Source organism: Asparagus officinalis, chromosome 4 (assembly GCF_001876935.1).
Source record: "Asparagus officinalis chromosome 4, Aspof.V1, whole genome shotgun sequence".
Classification (NCBI taxonomy): Eukaryota; Viridiplantae; Streptophyta; class Magnoliopsida; order Asparagales; family Asparagaceae; genus Asparagus; species Asparagus officinalis.
Window position 1 is genome coordinate 107,364,214 of NC_033797.1, and position 24,468 is coordinate 107,388,681.

The 24,468-nt window shown below is 36.2% G+C and overlaps 1 protein-coding gene across 1 annotated transcript; it reads right to left on the reverse strand.

Annotated features, from left to right (window-relative positions):
• LOC109837948 (protein root UVB sensitive 6) lies at window positions 1–24,468 on the reverse strand. The gene is made up of 13 exons (XM_020406338.1): window positions 23,901–24,468; window positions 22,986–23,084; window positions 22,711–22,824; window positions 17,564–17,635; window positions 17,357–17,467; window positions 17,120–17,239; window positions 13,989–14,090; window positions 13,831–13,903; window positions 13,260–13,340; window positions 13,068–13,132; window positions 12,723–12,824; window positions 12,450–12,653; window positions 1–770 (listed from the first exon to the last, which is right to left on the reverse strand). The coding sequence occupies exons 1-13, from the start codon at window positions 24,234–24,236 to the stop codon at window positions 702–704; spliced, it is 1,548 nt and encodes a 515-aa protein (XP_020261927.1). The 5' UTR covers window positions 24,237–24,468; the 3' UTR covers window positions 1–701.

The following is a 24,468-nucleotide window of genomic DNA, read 5'->3' on the forward strand; positions in this document are numbered from 1 at the left end:
GATGCCAAATTGAAATTCTTACAATACATCAAGGTTAAAATGTATCGTGCAGATTGTGAATATTAGAAGTTAATACAAAATTGGCTTTAGAAATTGTGAATAGACAAAAGAAAGATGCCAAATTGACATTCTTACGATACATCCAAATAAGGCTAGACTGTACTGTTGTATAGAAGATATTTATAATACATACAATCGAATCGACGTCTTAAATTTTCAAAATCTCTTGTTGTTGCATGAACCACATCTTTATATTTTTGCATTAGAAAACCCCTATGGCTCGCTTGAAGTTTTCCCAAGGAAGAACCATTCTCATTAAGAGGGTGCCCCACTGAACTTCACTCTAAACAAGGAAAAGACGCCTGAAAATGCTTACAGGATCATCCATTCTGATTTTGCAAGATTATCAACAAAATAATATGCATACATGATATAAGACTGCATATAATTTCTTCCGTGACCTTGAGAAACTATCAAGAATCTTCGAAGTTCTCTACAAACTTCACAACTTTCACGTTCCAGGAATAGACTCGAGTCAAAAGACGATGGACGTATAAAACCACTGACTATACAAAACTGGATCTGGTGTTGGTATAAGCCATACTCCAAATATAATGTGCACACATTATCTTTAGCCGCGTATCCAGATGTTTGTATGAAGTTAAGATTATGTCTAATGGTTTGGATGAGGCAAAAATACTTTATAGTTCTTTTACTTCACGGAGCCGAGCACGTCCAGGGTTAAGCAATGACTCTGACATTACCCATCCCTGCAAGGAAGAGAAAAGAGATTGCTAGAGTCAAAAATCTAAGAGTGAAAATAAAGTATATAAAGAAGCAGCAAAGGCTAAAATATATAGAACACCAGTACATATATTTATATCATATCATATTATACTCCTTATAAAAGAGCGATTTTGAGAAAAACTTTCCATGGTCAATTTTACCCTTAATCCTTTTAGATATTACATTCTAATTTTATCCTTATATATTCAAATAATTTAAAGGTAAAATCATTAACCAAAATTTGATATTTAAAGAGATCAAATAGTGGAACTAATTATCTATTCTATTAAAAGATGACACGCGTCCAACTAATTCTATCTTCCTAAGAATCCTCATTAAATTAAAATCATTCATATCCATTACTAGAAATTCCTATTCATAAAAAAGTAAAAAATTCTGAAAATCAAATTTTTGTTAATTCTAAACAAGTTCTAACCATCCACAATTAAAAAAATCTAAAAATTATCATTGTCCCTCCTTAATTATTTTAAAAAGTGAATTCCAATGAACCACTCCTAACTTTAAATTGAGCATTCAACTCCCAAAATATCTACAATTCTCATTAAATCCTTAGTAAGTTAGATAATTTCAGAAAACACCTAAAATATTTTGAATTTTTGCACTTAAGTTCCAAAATAACGTAACACTAAAATTTCACATCTGCTAAAATTAACCCTCAAGTATAGTACATACCCCTCAAATCAATGTTATTTGCAATTTAACCCTTAAATTGATAAACAACCCAAAAAATATGAAAAACGACAAATAGCTACTAAAAATTTTAAAATTATAAATAATACTCAGAAAATTTTGAAAGCTACAAAAAAACATATAGGCCCCTGTAGACACTAAAAAGTGCCAAGAAACGAAGGAGAGTCGAACCTCACTACAAGCACGACGAGAGTCGTCACAACGACGAACCTCAGCCTCAATTCATGAAGTTTGTCTCAGTTCAATAGGACAAACAACGCCTTACCCATCAAAAGACGAAGTTCGCCCAGAAATGAAGTTCGTCATTGAAGATGAAGTTCGTCCAAAAACGAAGTTCATCCAGAAACGAAGCTCGTCATTGAAGACAAAGTTCGTCATTGAAGACAAAGTTCGTCGATGCCATTGTTAACGAACCTCTTACGTAGTCGAACCTCGTCTGTCATAATTTTTAGAGGCTACATTGAAGGAGGATTAATGACCAATAACTCACCCATTTAAGGAGAGTTAATGACCTCATTTAAATGGGAGTTAATGACCACTAACTCCCTCATTATAAGGGGAGTTAAAACTCATTAACTCACTCCATAATGGCCCTAAGCCTATAAATAGGCATAATCAACATGTAAAGAGGGGAGGAAATTAAGAGGCTAATGAATAAAGCCTATCTCTCCTCCACTCTCATGGATCTTCATAGATCATTAGCTAATCATTTGGCCTTAGAACGTTAAAGCTCATAACGAGCATGACGAGGGTCATTACAATGATGAACCTCATCTCAAACAACAAAACTTATCGTTGGAAACAAGATGTGAAGCTCGTCATTGGAAACGAGGTTTGAATCTCATCATTAAAAATGAGACTTGACATCAAAGACGAAGCTCGTCATTAGAAACAAGGTTCGAAGCTCGTCATTGGATACGAGGTTCGGAGTTCATCATCGGAGGTAAAGTTCGTCAATGAAAACAAAGCTTGTCATCAGATTTAAAGCTCGTCAGTGAAGACGAAGCTCATTATTAAAAAGAAGCTCACGAGGCTCGCCATGCAGCGAGGCTCGACATCAAAGACGAAACTCGCTACGCAGTGAGGCTCGACATCAAGGACGAGGTTCACCAACGCAACAAAGTTCGTCACCCACATTAAATCAGGTTGTAACGGCCACGAGGACCAAGTCAGCCCACGTGGGCTAAATCTAAGGAGTACGTTACGCTCCATTAGTCAACATAGGCTAAATCTCAGGAGTCGGTTACACCCACGACCCCGCGTTTATAGCACGTCAATTACGTGCTAAAGCTCTATAAATACCCGCAAGCAGCTATGAAGAGGGTTGGTGAATTGTTAATTAATTGGAGATTTTCAAGCTTGGACTTCACGAAGCATCAGAGACAAGAGTTTCTGCACGCCGATTCGGAGTACGAACTTCGATTCCAGCCGGCTAACGAAGGTCAAAAGCTCTTGTGATCTTGGTCTGATCGTCAACGGGAGGCAAGCTCGACTCAAGCATTGGGGAAAGCATCATTTCGCCACCTAGAACCCACCTTAAACAAAAGAGAAGCTGAATTAATCTTCTCATCCTCTATAATCGAGAGAGAGTGAGTGATTGTAAGGATTTCGTACCAAGTGATCGAACCCATTTCTTAAAACAAGATAATCAATCAATCCTTAAATTTTTCGAACCTACAGACGATGGCGATCACATTGGGAGCAGCTATTCTCTCCGACGAGATGGTGGTGGCGCAATCAGACAAGATTGCAGTGGGAACAGACGTCGAGACTCTGGTCATCGAATTTGACCAGTCCAAATATGAGGATTTTCTTTCCTCGGGTTAAGTCTAGTCCCACGAAGGCACGTAAGTGTCGTCGAGTCTTGTATGAGACCTCAGCCCAAGTGGCTCCTGATGATTCAACTCGAGTTAATCTCGAGGAAAAGTCCAAGCCCCTCAAAGAGGAGGCTCCAGGAACAAGCCGTCAGGCTAAGAAATAGGTTGTCAAACAACCTAGCCGAACTTCGGCTTCTACTAGCCAAATTATAGCTTTTGAAACGAACCTCGCTCAGCTCTGGTTGAAGCAAAGGTTTCTACTGGTTCATTGTCGAGACACGCTCGACAACATCAGCGTCAGAACCAAGCTCGCCGCAGGGCTCGAGCTTTGGTCTCGCTAGACGGTTTTCATTATCGACCGAGGGTTAATCAACCTAAGGTCAACAAGTCTGACGAGGGTCAGGTGAATGAAGAACGTCCGAATGAAGGATCTCACCCTTGTACCCGAGTAGGCTCCGACAACGAACCTCATGCTCGAAAAGAGGTTCAACAATTTCAACAAGCGGTTCATACTGACGTTCGTAAAGAAAACGAACCTCAGGATGGAGTTCGTCAGTCTACCCAAGTTCATCAACCTCTATCATTAAGAGGGTCTCACCTGGGTAAAGCCAAGATGACAGAGTTGACTGGGGGTTGTCCAGCTGGTGACCTTCGGGATTATCTCACGCGCAAGCGCAGCATGAGCCAAATGCAATCTCATTGCTGCTGTGAGAAACTCATCTCTGCAGTACTTTCCCAATGTTCATGTGGGGAGTCAACTCATAAGCCTTCAGTCTTCGAACGGTTAAATGAACCGTCGACGGTCTCATCATCAAGAAGAAGACGCTTTCGTCCCAAGAAACAAGCATCCAAGAATCGCCACATTGAAGTGACGATTAACATGGTCACCAAGGGCAAGAGCAAAGCTTCGGCTTATTCTTCTGAATCTTCTGATCCTGAATACTCTCCAGGACTAGACGAAATGCTTGTCGAAGGACAGGGAGTGTATCAACACACTCGTACTCGTACTGGTGCGGTGATCTCGTTTGATTACCGTCGATTAACGGGCATCACAGATAAGATTAAGGAAGAGCCTGAAAACTCAGCTATTGTAACCTCTCAGCATTCCAATACCGATCAAAGTGCACAAGCAAGTGCTCACATGGCCGAAAGTGAGGAGGACCCGGCGAGGCAGGTGGAAGAGCAACAATCAACCATCCTCCAACAACAGGAGTCTATTAGACGTTTGGAGGATATGGTGAACAAACTCCTCAAGGAGAAGAAGAAAGCCACCGCTGAATCCTCAGAATCAAGGCACCAGCGACCTTCACCCATTGCTCGGGAATCTAGCCGTCGAAACCAAGATGGCGATAATGCAGAAGATGGGGAAGAAAATATTTTTTATATTCATTCTGAATCATCCGAAGCTGAGTCCAATCCGCGTAAGAATGACCGAGATCAGAAGTTGGACGATTTCCAGAAGTAGCTTAAGGCTTTAAAGTTTCAGAGGAACTTCAAAGAATTAGGGGTCGTCAGGCCATACCCTGCCGAATGGGACGTCGTTCCCTATCCTCCAAAGTTTAAACCACTCAGCCTCCTGCAGTTCGATGGCAAGGGTTCTCCGACCCAACACATCTATTATTTCCAGGCGCAGAATGGACACATAGTGGGGAATGATCCTATTATAACTCAACTTTTCATTAGTACCCTCAAGAGGGTCGCTTTTGAATGGTTTCGCAGACTGGAACCTGAATCCATCACTTGCTGGAAGGACATGAAAAGACTTTTTCTGGCCAGATTCTTCGACGATGATACAAAAGTATCTATGGCCATCCTGCTAACTGAAAAGCAGAAGAAGACAGAGTCTGTCAGTAACTTTGTCAAGAGATTTAGAAATCGATCGCTGCATTGCGGTGATCAAGTTTCTGAAAGTACGTTGATCAAGATGTGTCGCAATAATCTCTCGATCCATATTTTATCCAAGATTGGAGCAGTGAAGACCCGAACTTGGAAAGAGCTTGTTCGTCAAGGAGAACAGGTCGAAAGCATGCTCAATAGACTAAATGCTGAGGAGCCATGTGATTTTCAAGGAGGTGATGACCAAGACAACCTCACCCCTGAATCTTCGTCAAAGCAGAAGGGCAAATCTTCGGATAGCCGCTTTCAGCAGAAGTACGACTTCCAAGACGATCAAGTCATCCCGATACTCAAATCCTTGATCAAGGCGAAAAAAATCAAGCTCCTAGAATCGATGCGACCCGAGGAGATGTCGAGAACGGATGATCTCAACTATTATGCGTACCACAGGATGGTTCATCATCCCACCTCTAAATGCTATACCCTGAAGGATAAGATCCAAGTCTTATTGGATGTAGGAGTCTTTACCCTTCAATCCTGATTTACAGCTATCGCTGGAGTAGTTGTAATCATGGTTTCTCTACAAAACCATGTACTACCTTAAGGTTTCTCTCTGATGAAACCATGAGCATCTGGCCCCTTACCACAAAACTATTATGTTAATGATTACCTCTGATAGTTAGCTTCCTTCAAATTCCCTCGTCAATCCTCTTCAATAGGATGGCGGGACCACAAAACCATTAAGTTAATGATTACCTCTGATAATCACTTCCTCCAAATTCCCTCGTCAATCCTCTTTAATAGGATGACGGGACCATAAAACTATCACGTTAATGATTACCTCTGATAGTCAATGTTCTTTCAAGAAAAATATCTTTCCAACATTGGCCTAGCAAGTGATGTGTCTTTGTTCTCATCATCGTCGTCATACTTCCAAGTAACTGAACGACATGATCTTCCTAACGTCGTCATTTCCCCAAATGACGTTCGTTTTTCAACATTGACCTACCAAGTAATGTGCCTTTGTTTTCTTCATTGTCGCTATACTCTTAAGTCACAGAACGATATGATTATCTTAACGTCGTTATTTCCCCAAATGACGTTCGTTTTCCAACATTGATCTACCAAGTGATGTGCCTTTGTTTTCTTCATTGTCATTATACTCCTAAGTCACTGAACGACATGATTATCCTAACGTCGTCGTTTCCCCAAATGACGTTCGTTTTTCAACATTGATCTACCAAGTGATGTGCTTTTGTTCTCATCATCGTCGTCATACTTCCAAGTCACTGAACGATATGATTATCCCAACGTCGTCATTTTCACAAATGACATTCATTTTCCTAACGAGTTTGCTATGTGTTGAGCTTCGTTCTTAACACTTGTCATTTTCACAAATGACATTCATTTTCCTAACGAGTTTGCTATGTGTTGAGCTTCGTTCTTAACACTTAGTCATAATTTGAACCTCGTTAACATACATTGCTATGTGTTGAGCTTCGTTCTTAACACTTAGTCATAATTTGAACCTCGTTAACATACATCTGATCTAAAGCCTTAAAGAAGCTAAGGATAGAGGAGAAATCTTAGCGTTGAGCCTAAGAGAAATTCCTCGACAACTTACCATGCTAAGGGCAAAAGCATGGCTAGTCCAACTCAAACGGCTGTTGGTAAAGACAAATCAAGTCCGTTGATAGCTGAGGATTTGCTAAAAATCCCAAGTCTTGATTGTCAGTCCCACATGAGTTTGATAAAGTTCACCCGGAGCATTGAAGCTCATCAAGAGGCCAAGCTCATCAAGAGGCCAAGCTCGCCAGGAGGCCAAGCTCGTTGTGTAAGCCAAGCTCGCCACAACCAAGAGAGTTCAAAGAATTCCAGATCCATACAACCCAATTTGGATCTGAAAACTTTGAAGGGGGTTTTGTAGACACTAAAAAGTGCAAAGAAATAAAAGAGAGTCAAACCTCACTACAAGCACGATGAGGATCGTCACAACGACGAACTTCAACCTCAATTCATGAAGTTTGTCTCATTCAATAGGATAAACAACATCTTACCCATCAAAAGACGAAGTTCGCCCAGAAACGAAGCTCGTCATTAAAGACGAAGTTCGTCATTGAAGACGAAGTTCGTCGATGCCATTGTTAACGAACCTCGTGCGTAGCCGAACCTCATCTATCATAATTTTCAGAGGCTGCATTTAAGGAGGATTAATAACCAATAACTCACCCATTTAAGGAGAGTTAATGACCTCATTTAAATGGGAGTTAATGACCACTAACTCCCTTATTATAAGGGGAGTTAAAACCCATTAACTCACTCCATAATGACCCTAAGCTTATAAATAGGCATGATCAACATGAAAAGAGGGGAGGAAATTGAGAGGCTAATGAACAAAACCTATCTCTCCTCCACTCTCATGGATCTTCATAGATCATTGGCTAATCATTTGGCGTTAGAACGTTGAAGCTCATAACGAGCATGACGAGGGTTATTACAATAATGAACATCGTCTCAAACAACAAAGTTTGTCGCTGGAAACAAGATGTGAAGCTCGTCATTGGAAACGAGTTCGAATCTCATCATTGGAAATGAGATTTGACATCAAAGACGAAGCTCGTCATTGGAAACGAGGTTCGAAGCTCGTCATTGGATACGAGGTTCGAAGCTCGTCATTGGATACGAGGTTCGGAGTTCATCATCGGAGGTGAAGTTCGTCAATGAAAACAAAGCTTGTCATCAGATTTAAAGCTCGTCAGTGAAGACGAAGCTCATTATTAAAGAAGCTCACAAGGCTCGCCACGCAGCGAGGCTCGACATCAAAGACGAAGCTCGCCATGCAGTGAGGCTCGACATCAAGGACGAGGTTCGTCAACGCAGCGAAGTTCGTCACCCATATTAAATCAGGCTGTAACGACCACGAGGACCAAGTCAGCCCACGTGGGCTGAATCTAAGGAGTATGTTACCCTCCATTAGTCAACATAGGCTAAATCTCAGGAGTCGGTTACACCCACGATCCCGCGATTATAGCACGTCAATTACGTGCTAAAGCTCTATAAATAGCCGCAAGCAGCTATGAAGAGGGTTGGTGGATTGTTAATTAATTGGAGATTTTCAAGCTTGGACTTCACGAAGCATCAGAGACGAGAGTTTATGTACGCCGATTCGGAGTACGAACTTCGATTCCAGCCGACTAACGAAGGTCAGAAGCGCTTGTGATCTTGGTCTGATCGTTAACGGGAGGCAAGCTCGACTCAAGCATCGGGGGAAGCATCTTTTCGCCACCTAGAACCCACCTTAAACAAAAAAGAAGCTGAATTAATCTTCTCTTCCCCTGTAATCGAGAGAGAGTGTGAGTGATTGTAAGGGTTTCGTACCAAGTGATCGAACCCATTTCTTAAAACAAGAGAATCAATCAATTCTTAAATTTTTCGACCCTACAGCCCCTAAAAAATTGAAATTGTAAAAAATCCATGAAAATCTTAAAATTGAAAAAAATACTCATAAAGTTCTAAAATTATGAATGGCACAAAAAATCATAAATTACACAGAACTTAAAAATCGAAAAAGTGCAAACAAACCCCCTTAAATTTTAAAAATTATAAACACCCCTCAAAAATTCAAAAACTCAAGAAAACATATGAAAAACATGAAAATTACCAATAAAAATCCCATAAAAAGTAAAATATTACAAATGGCATCCTAAAAATTTTAAATTGCAAACAGCCCCCTAACCATCTTTAAAATATTAAATTGACCCTTTAAGTTAGAAAACTACAAAGAAATCCTGAAAAGATTACAAAAAACTAAAAAAGTATAAACAATCCTCAGAAAAATCAAATATTAGACACAAACTCCTCTAAAATCTAAAACTTACAATCAACCTCTTGAAAATTCTAATAAATACAAACAAACCTCTGAAAAGATGTAAAACTTATAAATGATTTCTATCTTGGGTGTTTTGCTAAAAATTGCTGGGGCTTAAGTGAAAAAAACGTAAAACTTATTGGGTTATTAGGGTGTACTTTGGTCATTTTGACTACACATAAATTAATGATGTTGATTTTTAAGATTTTCTGCCAAAAATTATTGGGCGCTTAGTGAGAGTTTTAAAGATATTTTAATTTTGCTACAAATAGTAAAATTCTTAGGGGTTTAGTGAGATTTACCTTTATGTTAATTTTGAGGGTTTCATGAAATTGTAAAAAAAAACCTTAGAAAATCTTAAAAGGTGAAAAAGACTCTTATCACTCTAAAATTATAAATGATTCACAAAATATTCATAAGTTATAAACAACATATGCAAAATCTAAAAAGTACAAACAACCTCCTTTAAATTTTGAAAATTAAAAAACAAAGCCCTAAAAATTCAAATTTTCGAAAAAACGTGAAAATATGAAAATAACAAAAAATCCAATAAAAACTAAATATGACAAATAGTGTCCTAAAAAAATTTAAATTGTAAGCAGTCCCCTAAAAATCTAAAAAATCATAACCAAACCCTTTAAATTAGAAAATTGCAAAGAACCATCAAGAAAATTACTTTAAAAAACCCAAAGTATAAAAAGTACAAACAAAATAATTAGAAGCAAATCTCCTAAAATTTTAAAAATTATAATCAACCTCTTGAAAATTCCAATAGTTATGAAAAACCTCTGAAAAAAATCTTAAAATTGTAAACATCCGATGTTAGGGGTTTTTTTGACAAAAAACATTTTAGGTTAAGTAAAAAAATGTAAACTTATAGGGTTATTAGGGTAACAACGTTAGCTTTTAGGGCGTAGAGTGAAAAGAGTTTATGGTGATTTCTTAAATTTTAAAGCTTGAGGGGGATTATCTATATTAAGCTCAAATCTAAGGGGGTTTCTCAAATTAAAAATAGTTTAGGTGGTTTTCGTAGAGAATCTCTATATTTGAGGGGGTTTAAGTGAAGAAAGTTCAAGTGATTATCTCAAAGTTGGGGGTTATCTACAATATGCTTAAACTTGAGGAGATTTTCACATATTAAAATAGTTGAGTGGATTTTTCTAAAATTAATCCATTATTTTTTAGATATAATATTATAAAATCCCATAAGTAGTGATTATAAGAAACCCCCTTTAACTTTTAGATCTTATTAGAAAACACCCTCAACTTTGAGATTTTATCAAACAAAGTTCATAAAACTAAACACGTTATACAAAAATACCAAAGGCCAACCAATAACAAAATCAATAAACCACATATACATCTCAGGTAAATATATCGGTATATGACGGATATAAGCAAGTTATTAAATCAGGGCTCAATATGCCTCTATGAGGTTTTGTTTTAACGCTAAGAGCCGAAATTTAGGTCTCACCGTCCCGGAACCACGAGCTTAATAATTATGGGGTTTACCGAGTCAACCGGAGTATGAAGTGTTGACCGCATTGAGACGTAGCCTCTTATTTCCATTTCATGTTTTTTTAGTTTTCTTAAATATTCACATCATGTACTAGAATTCATTAATGATTCTCTATCATTCTTATATTTGCTTATCATTTGTCGAAATATTTGAATTTTTGTAAAACCAGTGTTTTAAGTATGAATTTATCCACTTATTGAGTTGTGGTGGATTGGTGGCCCCTAAAATTATCGCTTTTAGAGTGGTTTTCTAATAAAATCTCAAAGTTAAAAGGGGGTTTCCTGATAGCCCCTAGTGGATTATATGATATTTTTAAAGTTATAAAGGATTATCTGATTATCATCCAAAGTTAACATGGTTTTTTTTGTTGATATTTAGCCTTTAAAATATTTTACTTTTATTCACATAGTTCTCTGCACTAAACATGAAATATATCGTTTTCTTAATAATTTACTATATCAAATAGAAAAAATGCAACATTTTACCATAAGCGACCAACTCAGTGGAAAAGGATTTTTTTATTTTTTATGACTAAAAAAGATAACTTAAAAAGTGAAAACTTAGATATTTAGGCTTTTGAAATGTTCAATATGTATGTTAAGTAAAAGGAGTTATGTATATAAAATTATTCAAATAAGGGCTCTTAATTTAAAACTAAATTCTAATTTAATGCATTTCATTTTAAATATTTTATATTTCTAATATTATACTTTATAGACATGCGCGAAAAGTGGTATAAATTAGTTTTAGCCACATTTAAGTTCTTCTCATGTTTTGACCATGAGATGTTCAATATATATCATTTTAAAATATTTAAGGTCTTCATTAAGTGCAAGCCTTTGAGAATAGGTATGTTAATTAAAAATAGTTATGTGAGAAAACTACTTAAATATGTGTTGTTTAAGTTTTTTGATATTTTATTATGAGATATTCAATATATATCATTTCAAAAGATTTAGGGTCTTCACCACTTACAACCATTTTGACAGACTTGAATTAGAATAAATCGGAGTAATACTAGCCATTAGATACTAAGAAATAGAGATGAGTCCTGATAGAAGGTGTAACTGAGGCAGTTGAGCTAAAAAAGTTTTGAATTGCAAGAGTAATTGAATGAAATGGAAAAGGATCTTCAAATAAATAGGAATATCATACTCATTAAAAAAAATTAACATAATTTAAAGACGAGCAAATCTCCAATTACGTGAAATAGTCAAAGTTAACTATAAAGCAATTTTATGTCTCAAAAAATAACAAGTTACTCTACCAATTAAAAAACATATATACTAGCATAAAATATATTAATTTGTCATTTTATAGCTTGCTTTGACAATTCAGAACATAAACATATAGAATATAATAATATTACCTTGGAAAAATTCTCATAATTAAGATCCATGGTTATTGATATATGATATTTCTTTAGGAGTCTATTAGCCTCATGGGATATAACATTAAAGTGGAAATTAGTTATCAAAATTGTAAAGGGTATAAAAGACTGTGAATTCGTGCAAATTATAAGATGAAAACATAGGATTACGATGAAAATAAAATTATTTGCATAAAAAATATTTTTTTCATAAAAGGATCTTTGACCTTCATGTACTATTTATCGTAAATTGTACTTAATGTGAATTGACCGTGAAATTTTGACTTTTGTTATGGTACTTTTAATACTTTTGATTAACTATATAGTGTATAGACAATAGATTATTTTACTTTTTCACGTGAAATTAAAAGAAATACTTCACAACCGAGTTAAGTAAGAAAATAGTAAAATTTAACCACGTGCAATGCACGTGCATCCAATCTAGTATCTACTAAACATGTATAGATGATAGACATAAATACAAACAAGCAAAATATATTGCAAAGTATATTCATAAAAGGGAAAGACAGCACAAAAAGTTACCTCGTCCGCTGCTTTCTTCTTGAAAACCTCATAAGAAGACGAAACAACATTGCAAGACTTTGATATATGATCCAGAAAATCAGCATTTGAAGGCATGCCCTGGTCTAATGAGGAATCAAACATATTCCTTGATTCAAAACTATCATTCTTCTTTAAAGACCGATTTGCATTCGTCGACCGAATGAAATGCAAAAGGACATGAGCCTGAGATACCAGACACATGTTATTACACAAATGAGAATTTCTGATTTCAGAAGAGAAATCCATACTCACATGAAAAGCTGCTTTTAGAACATCATCCGACTTTGCTTGATTTTTAAGCAACGCATAGACATTTCCCTTTGAAGGATTATACGTAACTATGTATCTTTCATTCTGAAAGTAAAGAAAATCTATTTTAGCTGATATATAACAATGTGGTTCATGTTTCACCAAAAACTGAAAGTAAAAGAGTAAAAAGAATATAGCCATAGCATACGAATGAAACAACACATTCAAGGACATAGGTTTTAGATCTGTAAGAATCTGATGATGAATTACGAAATAAAAAAGTTTAAGGAAAGTGCACTGCTACATCTAAATTGTGGGAACAAAAAGGCATCAGTGCCATTTTTATACCTCAAACAAGGGCTCTATGGCAAGAAATGAAGCAGGTTCTTGAAATGCATCCCCAAACTTCGAGCCTATAGGAAGGTAAAAAAACATATGTTAGATAAGAGCGCCCAGCATCACATAAATTTATCTAATCCAACTCAGAAGTCATTCAGTGGCACAGAAAAAAAGAGAGGAAAGGAGATGAAATTTACACACCTAAAATAACCGGTCGTTTGGACCATGGAGGACTGAATATGCTCTCTTTAGAATTCCCTTCCTTCAATGAGGGAACATTTCCTACAAAATATCATGGGGCAATCAGTAGTATAAGAATACATCAAAAACTAGAAGTTGGTTCAAAATCACAAGCATTTCTAGAGGAAAAGAGACTATAAAATTATACTGATATGAGCATTTGAGAAATACGGCATGATCTGTAAACGTTTATATATTAAATTAGAATTTTTGTCTTCATTCTGATAAACATGGATCTGCCAGTTTAATAGAAAGCACCGAAATTGTGGGATGGATTCAACTACATTACCTAAACATATGAAGATATATTTGTGCAATATGTTGAAAATAAAAGATCATAATCACATCAAGTGTTAGTTATCCCAGATAAATTGTGTGCCAGATTGTAAATCTTCAAACTACAATCTCATTAGGACCACCTCGTGCATCATTGTCTGTTGAAGAACACTTCAGTATATAGGTTTTCTTTTTTCCATTAGAAATATTAACGTTGATTTGACAATTATAGAAAATTAGGAAGTGTGGAACCTACCAGTCTTCAGAAAGGACTCCACAGCTACAGTGAATCTTGCTCGGTTTAGAGTATGCAATACAACAGATTTAACCTAGGACCATAAATGAATAAAGTAATCAGGTTTATGTCAAACAGTTCGAACATAAGCCAATATACAATATATGTAAGAAGCAAACCTCCTGGTATGAACTGAAAACATATCCACATGAAAGGATGGCAAAAGAAGACACCAAAGATGGGTTCCTCTTTGACATTAAGATACTAAGTCCAGTCCCCAGCTATACATAAAAGCACAGGATGAATTGCCACAATAAATGAAACAAAGAGTGCTTTATTCGGCAAATACAAACTAAAGAATAAAGGCAAAAGAATCATCGAAAGTTGAAGGACAAGTTTATAAACTTATAAGGAGAAGATAACTGTGGGCTCTCTGCAATGAGTTTGGATCTTGCCAAATTTGGTGATTCAAATAAAGGGAAAAAAGAAAAGAAAAGAAAAGAAACAGATTTTCAGCTTTCATAACATTAAAAGTGTAATATATTCATTCTGAATTAAGACGATGATGCAAAAAGTAAACTATAGAAAGGCCTATACTTATCAAGAAATTATTTCTAAAGTGACTATACATGTTTAAAGGACTCTTCCGCTACACAAAACTCCAAAGTTGTGGTGAGAGTTAAGAGTTAAATAACTTTATACTCTAACATGTCCCTACAGGTTCAACGCCATTTTCTACGTGAAATCTAGAGTCACATAGCGATATCCTTTTCTAAATTCGCTTTAAATTCGTGGTAGATGGGAATTGATCCTAGGTTGCTCTAATACCATGTTAAAGGATCCTTCCAGTACACAAAACTCGAAAGTTGTGGGGAGGTGAAGGTTATAGTTTTATAATCTAATAATAGAAAAAAGGAGATAATTGCAATATAAGGTACCATTTACACTTGTAATAATTTTATCTAGATGCAAACTGAAACTTGAGAACAAAAACCATTCCTTATGTTTACAGTTGTAAACTTTAATTATACAAGGTACAAGGGACAACGGGGCATGATTACATGATCCCAATTCAAGCTGAAATTGGATCCTAAAATCATATCAGATAGCTTACTCATAGAAGGACCCAAGACATCGATCCAATGGCCTAACCCCAGATCTAGATGTAAATTCTTAAGAATACCAATACAACAAAATGACATTCAATAAACCTTCACATAGAACTACGTAATCATCTCGTTTCTTCTTAAATGCCTAATGCATGAGTTAACTTGGTCATATTGACTAATATTTGTAATAGAAAAATAAAATAACATATATGAGAAAGGACTTATTAACTTTATACTCTCAAGTTTCAACTCCTAATAGAATTATTGGAAAGAAATTGGAAATTGGACCATCTGATAGAACATTGTTGGTGTCCTCAAATGCATGCTATATTTCCCAATGTACTCAGGTTACTAAGTGGGTCACTGGGTCCTACAAATCTTACATTGGATTCTCAAGTTCATCCTGTAGGATCCGGAACCACCAACATGTTCCCACCCCTAACACAAGGGAGTCTACAAATTGCAAGTGTTTTTTCTTAAACTAATGCCACCGATATGCTTTAAGACATGACACGAGTGGACCTGGAATCAGCAGCCAAAACTGATGGAACTCAAAATTGAAACCAATATAACTTCAAACTGAAACAATTTATTATAATATCCATACCTCTAACCCCTTAAACTTAAGTCTAACCATAACTAATGAGCATCTCTAAGGGAGTAGGACAAAATGGCGGATGGACATGTAGAGGCAGTACAAATAAAAGTTGTGTAATATTACACAAAAGACACCTGGCAGAGAGATGGGATAAATCAATCCATGCGTCATCACCCTTCTTCTCTCTTTTCCCCCTTTAATATTTGTTTCTTTATAACTTGGCTGACAAATAGTGTCTGACAAGGCAACATGTCATACATCATTTTCTTGTTTATTTGAAATGAAAACCTTCATTGTTATACCCGACTAAAACATTATGGATGGGAATACCCTTCCAAATTTTGAGCAGAACCTGGAGTTCACATGAAAACCCTAAAAAAATCATATTGGAAATCACCAATTATGAGTTTCAGCTGATATTTTAAAACTTGACATCCTGAAGAACAGATCAGATAGATCAGCTGCTGTTAGTCCAATAGACGATGATCTTCCAAAAGAAGTCACATGTGAATAGCGAAGTCTTATGATAGTTTGGGACTAGTCTGGAACAGCTTCCCCTTATCAACTGGTCTTCAGATACAGAAGTCAGAAGCAGCATCCTTTGCTAAAGGGTATTTCTATTCATTTCTACAATATATTATATGTCACTACTTCTATCATGAAAGGTCGTACCTGTACCGAACACATACTTGATACATGTCAGTGCCGAAAATTCATGGATGCTCCTTGGATAAATGCACAAATTTATTTTGACATGTACTCAAGTATATAATATATGCTCTAAGTTATAACACTTGTCATACACTTATTGGATGTATATTCTACATTCATATTCATTTCTTGAAACTCGTTAGACATGGGTCATGTTTGTTTCAGCCCATATCCAAGTTCAAAACTATGATTTAAAAGAGTCGTTTGAGTTTCTAATCCAATAACGAGTAGTTTCCAATTTATAATTACTGACATAATAAAAGAAACTTAAAAATGTGATAGGAATTTTGATTCTAATAACACATGAACTGAAAAACAATAATCATTTCATACAAATTATTAATTTCACCCTTTATATGTAATAATGTCCCCGTACCCAAAATTTTACAAATTTTTTGTATATTGTACACGCACCCGTACCCATACCCATATTCGTACCCATTTCTATGAAACTTAGGTGGCACTATTTGTCTGCCACCCAGTGAAATAAATTACCAAAAAATAAAATCAAACTTTTCCCTGTTTTTAAAGAATACCTTTCATGCAGTTCTATTTGTTGCTGATTTGACCATTGCTCTAATAGTATTTCTTTCCTGGTCCTTTTGATCAAGAAAGAGAATAAACTTTTATATGTTATCACAATCCCTTTCTCATCCTCCACTCTTGATATTGAGAATATAGTTCCCTATAGCATGTAATTTCAACCTTAATGGAAGAAGTAGTTCAGGTTAAGCATGTAAAAGATCAGCTAATGAGTCAGAAGCAGTATTTACTTAGGTTTTAAAATATACACACACAAAAAAAACCTGGCCATCCTAGACAATTTTCGTGTGCTAGACATGTTGTAGTGCTGATATTTTAAAGCATCTGTGTACTATCAGCATGAGCATACCAGATCTGCTATATTGCCAACACATTCCCCCTTGGCTGTGACATCCCCAATGTTTTCCCCTCTTGCATAGGCCTTGTATATTGGAGTACGTGTTGACGTTGATGTCACGGCAGCAACATTCTACACAGATTAGAAGCATAAGATCACACCACATGAATTTATTTAAAAGGACAGAGAGAGATAAACTTCAATTTAGTTCAATTTAAAATGACAGAAATTGCTGCAAGTATAGAGTACCTTTAATACATTGGCTGCACATGCTAATGGTAAGAACAGGTTTGGCATGGTAGTGGTAGCTAACTCCACTGCAGCACCCAATTCCATTAAAAGATCGCCAGTAAATCGCAGCTGGGTTCATTTTCAATGTTTTAGTCAACAATAAGATTTGTAAGCACAAGATCCTGCAGAAAAAGCTTTAAAAAAAGATAAACCTACTGCTTTCACCTGTTTTAAATCATAGTCAAATTTTTTTCCTTGACGTGCAAAAAGCATTTTGCCAACACGTCCAGCTCCATCCTGCACAAGGTCGATGCTCAAGTTAGAAGCAAATTCAAGTTAAAACATGAAATCATGATCATACTTTCATGTGTTCTTTTCTTCTCTTTTTTCTTCTAAGAAAGAATCTTATAGTTGCCTTCATTGAAATTTTAATATTTTCCAGTAAAATTTAGAGTAGAGTGAACTATTGTTGTTCTTTGGCTTATATCATGTCTTAAAGATCTATGCATGTTTACCCAAAGAAGAAGAGATATCAATTTAATTACAGCAAACTTAGTATAGGAGGGTCTTGTTGAACTTCTCCTCCACCGTTGCGTGTATATGCTTGATTACTCAGCCCAGATCATTTTCATACTAGCAAGCTGAAACAACTGCCTACGCAGACATGTGACCGGCATTAGGACCATGCTTGCTTGGTATCATCATGCCAGAGTGTGTACGCACGACAGGAAACTAGGATGGGTTGAAGGGAGTTGAGTGAGGTGGCAAGTTGGCAACTCCTTAGGAGTCAAAGTTGTATTGAAAAATAAGCCAACAAAAGTATCCTTGAACTCATTAGATAGTTAACTAATCGGATTAAGCATTATTATGATTTTGAATTTTATTTCATTATTTATTTATTTATTTATTTACTTTCTTCAGTTAAATTTATTATGACTAAATCAAATAGCGCGAGTGAGGTGTCTACTCAAGCAGGTTACCATGCAAACTGACATGGAATTCTACAGAAAGTACCTCCATAGTTTCTCTTCTTGTATCTTTTTCCTCTCCATCTTTATTCTTCTCCCTTCCTATGATGCATCACATCTTTGCTATATGCTTTCTTTGATGGCGATCAACCACGATAAACATTAGGTAGGCTTTACTATAATACTTATGCATCTCTTGTTTTAACTTAACTAAGTTCCTCAAAGATAATTGCCTTCAAGACATCCTTTATGAGTAATGACTTACTAGCACCAGAAAACATCCTTTTTTTATTGTTAAAAGATTAGATCCACTGCCGAACATGTGACAGCCTTGAACATTCAAAGCCTAGAAGGATGGTGACTTGTTTTAAAATCCTTCACAAGGTCTGCTATTGATATAGTCATTACATCACTCCTACTAAGTGACAACAGTTATCCTTAAGAATTTACATGTTATGAAAGTGAAAACAAACTGCTCCAAATCCTCCATTAATGTGAGGCTCGTTCCAGATTTCAAGAAGAGAAAGAAGCGACAAGCCTCAGGCAATAAGTAACCACTCCCTTTCTAAGGACTTCAACTTCTGCTACTTGCACAGAAATATGTCAGTTCCCTCTACTTCGACATCATTTAGTCCCACAATTTCGCAACATTTCGTACTATCTAAGACCAGTGTTTTAAATATCGGCCGCCATTGGAGGTTTTATACCCTAGCCGCCACGATATCCTTCATTTCAATGCGTATTGCGTTTCTGAGGTCATGTCGGAAAATATCGGGTATGTCGGGCGCCATTGCGGCCAAGAAATATCGGCCAAATTTCAGAAAAAGCGGTTTTAAGCTTCTTGGGTCAAGTTTGAAAAACAAAATCAGGTGTCTACAATTGGTTAGTGATCCTAACATCAATAAGTTATGTACTTTTTCATATGTTTAGACAATATAATTATCAAGTATGTGAAGATTCCATTTATGATATTATATCAACCTATCCGATATGGCAATCCGATATTTTTTTCATGTCCCCCGATATATCCCCAATTTCCGCTATCCGACATGAATTTTGGCCGACCGACATGAACCCGACATCCGACATTTAAAACATTGTCTAAGACAGCTCTAAGCAGTCACTTAACATTAGTTTCTATTCCAGGTACAGGCAAACCTAATGATCACCAAATGAGCAATATAGTTCCCTCTGCGGTTTAGGCTATAACCCTAATTAAATGCAAACATCAGAGAGAAATACTTTAGTACATCAACATGACATTATTGCTTGGAAAGAGTAAGAGTGGTATAAACAAAGAACAGAGTCAAACCTGCTCTGTCTGGGACCTGAATATTAACTTAAACTGCCTTGGCTATGCTGGGAACTTGGGGTGAAGGGTAGAGTTGTCTTAGGTGCAACATAAAGTCAGGATCTTGATAGCATGCAAACCTAGAGCTTGAAAAGACATCTCTGATTCTCCGTGTACTCATCTTCAGTCCTTTTCAAATAACCCATATGAGTTGCTAATACAAAATACAGTCCAAATGATTATACTTTCTTCCCTATACCACTGTCATAAGTCGTAACTCAACCATCCACAAATATTAGGCCACCGCTAAAATTTGTTTTCTTTTTGGGCATTGCCCATAAACATAAGTGATGTGACAGGGAACAACCATGAGTAAAGGAAGAAGCAAGTGGAAGATAGAACTCCCTATATAGAAGAAATATCCTTAATGGGATGAATAATTTGAAATTTATAGATCCTCTTCCACTCTTAAAACATAACCAGACTCTAATATTAAAAACAATTCTATGCCACAGACATTAATCATTGCATGAAACTCGAATAGATATTGTATCGTCTGTTTAATAGGATTTCCTTTGATAGATCAGTTTAAGACTTTTAAGTTGTGAAATGTCATTATCACATAGCCAAGCTCAGTATTTTGTACATTAACAGAAGTTCTTTCCCTTACCATTAGTACCATAAACATTTCAGTCACCCAATCTGGATCTTCTTAAAGGATTGAGTTCAGATCAACAAATCTGTGCACCCAATTTATGCTCAAAATCAGCTCAGATATTCTTTTCTTTGTTGATATAAGGTGCCTAACTGACATATATCTTATTAGATTGCCACATATTCATATGTAAATAGTTGCCAACAATTAAAGATACATTCAATAACACATACCTCTGTTAATAGACATATATCTCCCAGTGAAACTTTGCATACAAAATCAACACAAACACACAGCTTTGAATTACAAAATTCAATAAAAATCCACTTATCAATTACCCTCTTCTGACCTCTCCATCTCAATCAGTCTAACAACTCACTCTAAAGCAATGTTTTAAAAGAAGTATGTCTACGCGTCTAGACATAGTCTCGTAAGCTTCTCCAGGGATACAACATGCATGTTAGATTGAAATGGACAAAGTATCAATAACATTCCAACTTTGTATCTCATGGACAAGGACATTGCAATCAAATATTCATATCTTCAACTGTTCATGTTTATATGCATCTTATATCTGGATAATTCAGTACTACCTAGATTTCTATTTAAAATCCTTGTTTTCACTTTTGCAAAAATCTAGTGCCAAACCTCATCCATCAAGTGGTTTTCCTATCTAGATGTTGCTTGATAAGGCAAAATAATCCCATTAAATACCTGAAAATGAAATTAAGCCAAGTGGACTTATAAGCGCTCTCAGCTCCACAAAGAGTGTATCTCAAAGTACAAGCACAACTTCAAGAGAAGGTACATATTTTGATCCCTAAGGATGCTGGGAAATAAATCATAGATCCTGCCCATTATAGGCTAGTCAAACTATTAATGGATCCTGCCTTACGCGTTAGATGAAACTGTGAAATGTGTACCCCTCAAAGACTTATCACCATTTAGCATGCCGTTTGTTCATTTTTTTATGAGTTTCTTCTTCCTCTTTCTCTTTCTTTCCTCTTCCTTTTTTTCATCTTTCTCTTTTTCTCTCTTTTCCGCTCTCTTGACTTACTTTTTCTAAATTTTCTATACTTTTAATGAGCTTTATACTTAGTAGAAATTTCAAAGAGAAAACAAAGAATGCTTAGCCGGCATTTAGCTGCCCGCCTAAGCACCTAGGCATTGGGCACCCGTTCTGGTGCAGGTCTGACACTTAGAAGCACCCAATAATTTCTAAAAAATTGGTCTACAATGATAAAAATAATCTACCCAGATCCATCTACCAAACTAGGATCCAAACCAAGGATAGAGGATGCAAGATCTAATCCAAACGATATTCTTGGAAATTTCAAATCAAGATAGCAAGTTGCTAAAATAAATAATCAAGAAATGAAATTTTAAAGAAACTAGAAAACACCAACCTCTACAGAAATATATAGGATCTGATGTCAAGCCTAATGTCAGTTTTAGCGTGTTAAATAAGGAACAAGTAATGTAAATGAACTATATTATATTGAAAACCCAACTTTCAGTTCAATAGGACAACACATTTTCCAAAGAGAAAGTACAATCACAACGCATAAAATAAATGCAAAACAAAATCCAGTATATCTAGCAAGTCAACTTACACAGTATAATTATTCCACAAACAAATATGAATAAAATATATGCAAATAAACCAAGAAGCACAAAGTTTCTATTCACAACTTTCAGGATCATGTCAACTAAAGATTCAGAATTTCAATTGGTTACAATGTTACAGTACTCTTAATTTGATCCTTCACTGATAACATAGACAGATTTCAGGTTCTAGTCATGAAAAGATATTTTGTAGAGAAAAGGGAATATATCTTGGCAAACAGTGAAACCAATGTCAAAGAACTCTCCAAAAATTGTCATAATAGCCAAGCAATCAACAACCTTAATTGCAACAACAAATAGGTTAGCCAGATCAGAGTTCCTTGTTGTGACTTGAAAGAGGAACAACGGAGAAGGTAAGTGAGTGATATCAGGAAGATTAGACAGGTTGAAATTTCAAAAGAGAGAATATAAGAAGGCAACACCTGCTAGCAGGAAAACTCTTTTATCAGTTCTATGATTTTAGTTCATGTGACAAGCAGGAAATGGTGCGGAAACCAATAAATGAATGCACTACAGTAGATCTGCTAAACAAGAAACTGTTTGCTCCCAATGGTGGATAAGGAATCAACTTCTCTAATGATTTAAGAATCAAGGTACACGTTTAGAAGGAAATTTTGCTTATCTGACAAACAAATGTAATTCTTTTTAATAAAACTTGAAGTAGGATAGTAGCATCTTAGCTATTGATCTCGGTAACAACAATTATACCTAAAAAGATCAAAGAATAACAAATGGTACTAGCTATTAACTATAGAAGGTTCCTGCTAGGAAAAAATGCATAGAACATGGCCACTAGCGCTTGTGCTGCCAGTTTATGAGAATTGTTGCTTACCTTGAGAATCCAATTAATGGCAACAGCACCTGGTGTAGCTCTATTTTTTGATACTCCAACAGAACTCAACAGCGCCCGTGTAGTAAAAACACCCATTGCTCCCCCAAAGAAATGCTGGAAGTTAATAATAAACATCATAAAGGTATTAGATACCTCTAGATACCTCAAACCGCCAACAACTTGAAAGTAATGACAAATGCTTCAGGGTGCGTACATAACCAGAAGATTGGTATTTAACATGTAAAAGACATTAAATCTGCATGTCTTATAAGTACCTTCAAAGCCCTCCATGTCATGTATGGCACATACGAAGGAGTAACACTATCTGGAAAACCTTCTGGAACAACATAGGATCTTATGAAAGTCATCAACTCCTGCACCATAACGTAAAGTGACAACTTGAAGATGTAAGTACCAGGAATTTCAACGATTAGAAAATAGCAGAACATCCTTAAGTTCCCACACATTGCTCCTACACAAATCTATGTGAAATGTTGCAATTTTCATTATAACATGGAAAATTACTGAATACTAGAAATTTTCTTCACGCCATGATTTGTCAGTCCTATAAGGAGATATCTTTTTTATATTCATACTGCCACTGTAGCAAAAACTTATGAACGTATATTCATTGTAGCAGCTTTAAGAAGAAAAGGAAATAAAAGTAAAGAAACAAAATCCAATACAGTTCACTAACAAAGGTTAGTGGAAAGGGTTTTCCTGGACGGAGCACGCAATTGACAAAATATACACTTAAATTTCCGTCAATTAAGCTTTCTTTTCCTTTCAACATTACAAGTCACGATACAGAAATGAACTTGTAAAAAATCTGTTACTGCTCCAAATACCCATACAAAGAAAATTTCAATGTTAATCATGATTTCATTACTTGCAATTACCCCTCCCTTTTCTTTTTTTCTGTTTCCCCCCAAATCTAATTATACTTAAGATCATAAGTCCCGGAAAAAATGTCACTTTTCCTCCTAATTCTAAGCCAGCAGCTCCTTTCTCCAATCATGATAAATGACTCAAATTAATCAAAAAAGACAAACAATTACTAACCACATTCCACACAGAAAGAATTCAGCTTTCCAATTTCTAACCATCTCATCTAAAATTCATCACATCTATGACCAGAATCCAACCAAAACCAAAGCATTAAAAAAAAGAAAAAAGAAAAAGAAACTCACATCAGCGGGAGTCATGGGGCTCTGCAACGACACAACCCTAACCGAAGCCCCCTTCTTTATACTTCTCGAACCCTCCATTTCCACCACATAGTTCCATCGCCTCCCATCGATCTCCTCGCAACACAAAACCCTAGAATTCATCGATTCCACCGCTGCGAACTCCTGCATCTTGGGCCCAAACTTAACCTCCGTCGTCGCGTGGATCTGATCCGCCGCCTGAGAAGGAGGCGACGATGAGGCGAGGGTCGTCCTCATGGCCTCTCGAACGTGGGTCCTGGCCTCCTGAGCTAGGGTTTGGGCCGAGGTCGGACCGTTCTTGAGTTGGATCGGAGGCATTGTTAGGGTTTGACGATAGCGAGAGAGGGGAAAGGTGGAATTTTTAATCTAGGGTTTGGGTGTCTCGATGAGATCGAAGCATTGAACGCTCAGAGAGAGAACAAGGGAGCTCGAAAGGACAAAATTAGAAGAGGAAAATGAGAGACGACTGTTTTAAATCGTACGTTCATTTATATTTTGGGGATTGAGAGGAGACAAGCTGGCAGTTGATTCTTAACAGCTGCAAAGGACT

Coding starts and splice junctions, on each gene's coding strand:
- LOC109837948 (XM_020406338.1), bottom strand. CDS start 24,236: ATGCCTCCGATCCAACTCAAGAACGGTCCGACCTCGGCCCAAACCCTA. Junction 13,904..13,988: donor TTTTCAGTTCATACCAGGAG/GTTTGCTTCTTA, acceptor TTATGGTCCTAG/GTTAAATCTGTTGTATTGCA. Junction 13,133..13,259: donor CAAACGACCGGTTATTTTAG/GTGTGTAAATTT, acceptor ACCTTCCTATAG/GCTCGAAGTTTGGGGATGCA.